This window comes from Drosophila persimilis, unplaced genomic scaffold (assembly GCF_003286085.1).
Source record: "Drosophila persimilis strain 14011-0111.01,24,50 unplaced genomic scaffold, DperRS2 tig00000686-arrow-arrow-pilon, whole genome shotgun sequence".
NCBI classification, from domain to species: Eukaryota; Metazoa; Arthropoda; class Insecta; order Diptera; family Drosophilidae; genus Drosophila; species Drosophila persimilis.
Window position 1 is genome coordinate 1,095,658 of NW_020825336.1, and position 6,027 is coordinate 1,101,684.

The 6,027-nt window shown below is 46.8% G+C and overlaps 2 protein-coding genes across 4 annotated transcripts; one reads left to right on the forward strand and one right to left on the reverse strand.

The window, feature by feature from the left end:
* Nucleotides 1-1,234: 1,234 nt before the first annotated feature.
* On the reverse strand, nt 1,235-3,075 carry LOC6600619 (cold shock domain-containing protein CG9705). Of its 3 annotated transcripts, XM_026991887.1 has the most exons (5): nt 2,948-3,075; nt 2,743-2,809; nt 2,410-2,668; nt 2,119-2,241; nt 1,235-2,040 (listed from the first exon to the last, which is right to left on the reverse strand). In XM_026991887.1, the coding sequence occupies exons 3-5, from the start codon at nt 2,541-2,543 to the stop codon at nt 1,869-1,871; spliced, it is 429 nt and encodes a 142-aa protein (XP_026847688.1). In that variant the 5' UTR covers nt 2,544-2,668; nt 2,743-2,809; nt 2,948-3,075; the 3' UTR covers nt 1,235-1,868. The 3 variants fall into 3 exon arrangements, with proteins under 3 accessions (XP_026847688.1, XP_026847687.1, XP_002025730.1); XM_026991886.1 differs by having other exon boundaries at nt 2,410-2,809; nt 2,965-3,075; XM_002025694.2 differs by having other exon boundaries at nt 2,410-2,809.
* Nucleotides 3,076-3,686: 611 nt separating this feature from the next.
* LOC6600621 (E3 ubiquitin-protein ligase RFWD3) lies at nt 3,687-6,027 on the forward strand. Its single transcript, XM_002025696.2, has 2 exons — nt 3,687-5,223; nt 5,291-6,027. The coding sequence occupies exons 1-2, from the start codon at nt 3,747-3,749 to the stop codon at nt 5,845-5,847; spliced, it is 2,034 nt and encodes a 677-aa protein (XP_002025732.2). The 5' UTR covers nt 3,687-3,746; the 3' UTR covers nt 5,848-6,027.

Here is a 6,027-nt window from a genome sequence, read left to right on the forward strand (position 1 = left end):
ACGTTGTGGTTGATATTGTCCATCAAATAAAGAACTGTCACATTTTATTAATAAGCTAAAATCTTGCTAATTTCACGCATACTATAAACATATAATTTATAAACATATGTTTATTTACAATCCCCAAAGCAACAACAATGCAACCAGTGTGACCGTGGACTTATCGATAAAACACATACGGCCCGTTCCTCGGAAATATACCAAAACTACGTTACAAAATTTCAAAATATACCGTAAATATATTGACGTATTATTTGTAAGCAACCTGAGTCATATTCCTAGTTTTGATATTCGGTTGAATATTACTAGTTAACTACGATCCTCCGTTGTGAATCCATAATTTAATAAGATTAATAAATCAATTTCCTACAGGAAAACTTAAATTTAAGTTTTCCGCTTTGTTGCATTGCGTTTAAAATTATGTTTAACTACACGCCAACTACATATTTGCTAGATATTAACATCATATTTATGTAATTACCAAAAGCGACACCTGAAGGGAAAATTTGTAAGTTGCCAACACTTTTTCCTTCTTTTTCTATATAAGCCGAGTGGAAGCGCCAGTGTGAAAAACCTTCGTTAATAAACTTTCCGCTCCCATGTTGCGGGACATGTTGAAAGTATGGAATGAGACTCATTGTTGCTACCGATTCAGTACCCGATTCAGAGAGCGAAAAAGAGAGCTTTAACCGATTTGAAGTGAGCGAAGAGTAGTCCTAACGCGTTCTATGGGCTCAGCTGGGAGTGTGCCCGTTGGCTTTTGCGAAGCTGTCACACTATCTCACTGTGAAGGGCGCGACCCTGTTAAAATTTGAATACATTTTTTGTGGTGCTGGGCGTCGGTGTTTTCAGGGGATTTTCAAAGATTTTGGAGGCAGCGATGGTGTCGTCCGATGTCACTCATCCCAGAAGTAGACCGTGAAAGACATTCGACGATCCCGAGGCGGATCAGGCCACAAGGTCGTCCCACTCGTAAAATGAAATTCAAATTGTTCGCGCCCAACCAATGTTTAAATTCAACTTGGGGCATTTTTGGAGCTTTTTTTAGATAGGTACCCTTGGGTATACACACTGCGAGAGTCCAGTTGCTCGACTTCCCATGCCCACAGATAAGACATTGTACAACTGGGGCATGTATATATTCGCACAATGTATACAATACATTAACATGCAGATAAAATTCAATTTCACCATTCCATTCCGTGCAAGCAGCACACACAATACAACACACTCATAAAGATTGAAAAAAAAGTGCATATTTAATTCGCAGCATTTGTTGGTATAATAATAAATTGAATTTCTGTTTCGTTTGCTTGGCGAACACATTCAGATATTTCATTATAATTAAAAGTAATTACTGATACAGGCTCCAGAACCAATTGGTGGATACACAAACGGGCCGGGCCGAGCAAGGCCTGGCTGCTAGGCTGGCATGCTGGCAGGCGATCATCATGTCATCAATGATCTCGAACAACAATTTCAATTTCCAAATACGATTTCAATATGCATTACTTGAGTAAAACTGGTTTCAGCTGTCGCTATCCTCTTCCAATTCAAGGCAACATTTGTGACTGTTATGTTTTTCTGTTTCTATCGCTTCTAACGCTTCTATCGCTTAGAGTCTAATTAAGTAAGTGTTCAATTGATACTTTAATGGCTGGCTCTTCTTTTCTGGTCTCTGGTTCTGTTTCTGTTATGGTTCTTTCGACAGTTCGCTTTCATTTTCATGGTTATTGTTGGTTTTTTCCCCTTCCGTGTTGTTTCCATCTAAGCATCTCGTGTGTGGCGTGCTCCAGTCCAATTAAAGTCCATGGAAGGCTGCTAACATTTATTCGTCCTCCTTTGCCCTCCCTCCAAACACACCACACCTACTTGGCGGGCGAGGATCCAAACACGGGCTCCTCCCATTTGTGGTGCACCTCGGGAGTCAAGTTGCTTATCTGTACGTGCACGGCCTGGTGTTTCTCGTACTTTGGCGGAATGGCGCACAGACGGTATTTGACCTCATCCCCGGGCATGGGCACATATTCACCTTCGATGCTGGAATTTTTGTGAGCAGTGAGCGAAACGTTAAACGGTGGGCGAAGCGAAGGTTGAATGCATTATTAAACAACTTACTCGGAAACATGGCAAAAAACGTCCTCGCCACCGGCGGTGGGGATTATAAAGCCGTGTCCTTTGCTACGGCTAAAGGACTTTACCACGCCGGTCACCACTGGGTTCTCCAAGGCCCGAGCCGAGCTAAATTTATTCCATTTTTTGTTGGGTTTATGTTGTGTTTTTTTTTTGTGTGTGTTTTGTGCGCGCGCAAAAGCGACGGCCAGGTCCAATGGATGGAGGGAGCAGTGGGAAGAGACAATTAAATCAATGCCAGAGAAAGGGAGATGGAGATGTAGGAGATGGACTTACGTCGAGGCCGTGCGTGTGCGTCGCGTGATTATGGGACTCGGTAGCTGCAGCGAGGCATTCGGGCTGTTATTATGATGATGGAACACTGGCGGCTTGGCGGAAAGCATCTTCTCGGGTGTCTTTGGGTCAGCCATGGTTCTTTCAAGTTCGGTTCTTTTCTTTCGGTTAGTAGAGCAGTGGCAGTGGAAGTGGCAGGAAAGCGGCTTTCGGGTATGTGTGTCTGTGTGTCGCGGCGTCACTGTATGGACGGCAGCCAAGTCTATTGAGTTCAAGGCCAGGGGCGCAGAGGGTTAATTGCGTTGTGGTATATTTCGCCCCGCAATGTCGCCTTACCAGTCTTTTCTATCTGGAAAAGCTCCCACTCACTCTATCGCTCTCTCTCTATCTTTCTAATTAACACCTGTGAATGATTTACAATTGTAATGAGCAAACTTTCTTTGGTTTGCGCTTTGCTGTGCTTTGGCGGTGGCGGCCACCAATACTGATGCAATTATTTGCCGCGAGGCGAAATGCCGGTTGGGTTCGATGGAATTCTTACTTCAACTTGAAACTCACTGCAAGGGCTTCACTGTACGTGCCGTGACTTTATTCAGCTCGTATATCTTGCACTTTTACCGATTTCAAAAGCGGTTTTTTGATTTTTTCAACAAATCGCGGCTGCGAAGGCGTCCAAAGATAGGGCAGTGTGACCGTGGATTTATTTATACTTTTCGCCAGAAACATACCGTCTAATGTTCCAAATATATCGTGAATATACCGATGAAAAAACGAGCTTAGCCCTCCTGACCCTCCTCTATTTACAGGAGTGAAAAACTTGAGTGTTTACTGTTTGTAAATTCTTCTTGCAGATCCATCATGCCCTTTCTCATTACTCGCAAAAAAGACTGCCATACCTTTCACCTGAACTGCGCTAAAGTGGAGTGTATTTTAATACTGGTCGACAATGGGCTAACCTTTCTGCCCATTTTATCGGCGGTCGCGATACTTATCGCACTATTGAACATCGTAATTTTAAAATATTTTAAGCTTAAAATGAAAATGACCAAAAATTTCAAATCGCCAGTAGCAGCTCCCTGCCCGATACGATCTCTTCTGCCTTCATGGTGATTTTGGTGGCATATTAATTACTCCCTTTTAGAGTGACTGCTTCAGTGTATGCATGAAATTCTGAACAACCAGCCATCGACAGAAAAAACATCGATAGTATTACAAGGAATATCGCACATTGCTCTGTTCTAGCTGTTGTCGAAATTGAAAAGAACTTAAAAACTACAACACATTTAAGAAATCAAATTTTTTGCGCCAGTTCTTGATGAAATTTAAGATAATCAACGGTTATGAGTCACGAGGAAAGTGATGACAGTTGGGAGCAAGTGGCGGATACCGATGACGACGCCACCGCCGATGCCGATGCCGACGACGACGCCACCGCCGATGCCGAAGCCTATTCGGAGGAAAGTCAGGAGTCTCTTCAGCCCGTTGTGCGACGCCAGAACTGGCAAAGATTTATCACACAGTATCCCGAACTAGCGATGGTTGGCGGGCTGCCAGTGGAACTGCAACAACTAGAAGTACTTATGGATCCAGGACTGTCAGCATTGGATGTCCTGGCGCCGTTGGAGCGTCGCGAGGCTGATGGTGAGGCTGATGCGCAGCAAGCGGCTGCAGCAGACGATGCTGCAAATGATGTGGAAGTTCTTGAGGCAGAACTGAACGCCCTAGAGGAGGATGCGGAGCCACAGCCGCAACCTGCCAGTCCGCCGACCAACTCGCAAAGAGCCCCAGGACAGGGAGATATCATAAATCTAGAAACACCATCGCCGCCAAAGAAACGCAAGCGTCTATGCGCTGCAGACAAAAGCCTGACGAAGACGCCCGAGCCGACAAAGGCTCCTGCGCCACCACAAGTGGACGAAGACGATGGTCTCACGTGCCCCATCTGCCTGGACTCGTGGGAGATGAGTGGAGACCATAGACTGGTCTCTTTACGCTGTGGCCATCTGTTTGGAGAGGAATGCATCCGCCGCTGGCTGGCCGAAAGCCAGAGACAGTCGTCCGTGAAGGTGTGCCCCCAGTGCAAGTCAAAGGCCACATACAGGGACATCCGCCACCTGTATGCCAAGCGCATCGTAGTGGTGGACACCGAAATCAGGGATCAGCTGGAGGAAGAGCGCCGACGCAACCACATCCTGGCCACAGAGCTGTCGGCCGCAAAACTGGCTCACTTCGTGACCAGCGATAAGCTGTTGCAAACGAAAAAGAAATACGACCAGCTGGTCGCTTTGACCGAAGGAACTGGCGGCCGTGGAGCGTTCTCCGTTCTGTCGGATGCAGCAAAGAAAAGGCCCATCCAGCAGCTGCCCATGCATCGCCTATACATGGAGAAGAACTTTGAGATCACCCGCGACCCCGGCTGCCGCGTGATGCACTTCTCCAGCAAACACTCGCTGCTGATGGCCAGCCAGAAGAGTGGCCAGAGCCTGTTCCCCGGCTACGGAGTGCGCTTTATCGATCCCTTAAACTTCCAGCCGCTGCACTTCCTTTACACAACGGCCATGCTGGTGCGGGATATCGCATTCAGTGATTCGAAGCAGCTGCTGGCTGTGTCCAGTCGCGAGTCCAAGATCAAGCTGTTCGATGTACGCACCAAGCTGCAGTCGTGCATGGTCTCAGCAATGGATAAGACGCTCTGGGCCTGCGGCTTCGATCGTAACGACCGGGATAACTATCTGTATGGAGGCGATCTCCGTGGCGGGGCCTACATCTATGATCTGCGCTTTCCCGATAGCATTCTCGGCCAATACCAGGCCAATGGTGGGTGCATCTACAACACTATGTATCTAATCCGAAAAAACTGATTTTTGTACCCTTATATTTTTAGAGAACTTTAGTCCTGTGATACACATCGAGGCTGTGCCCCCGAACAAGACCTTTCCCTATGGGGGATTCCTCGTCTGCCAGCTTTCTGCGTTGTCCTTCTACGAGTATGTTTCGGCCGGCGAAGTGGCCCAGGCCACGCGCCTCAATGTCGACGGACCGTTCCTCTCAATGCAGTACGACCATGTGCAGGACACTCTGCTCATTTCGGCTCGCAGCAATCCGAACTCGCCCAACTCTCGGTTCATACTGGGGCAACTGGACAAGATCGAAGACATCCCGGTGTTCCGGGCGAGAGTCACCATCTTTGGACCCTCAGCCACGCCCATCATGACACGACCCACTCAGCTGGGTGTCGAGGATAACACCCTGATCGTTAGCTATCTGCAGAATAACAAGCAGCTGATGCTGTACGACGTCCGCCGGGAGGAGCGTGTCCAAACGATGCCCGTCAATGAGGTGATCTACGACTTTTGTCCCGTGAGCAACAGCATTGGCTCCTATCTGGCCGCCTTGACCGACAATAAGTGTCGCGTGTACAAGCTCAATAGCACGGGATAGAGAAGGATGGATAGACGGATGGATGGATAGATGGATAGAGAAGGGTGGATTGATGGATCATTTTCTGTGAAAATGTCTCCTCCTTCAGTAAATGTTTAATTTTTTTGTATTTTTAGTTCTTAATTCTTGCGTTTATTAAAACATTTCTCAGAACATAAATCTAAATGTAATTCCATGTAA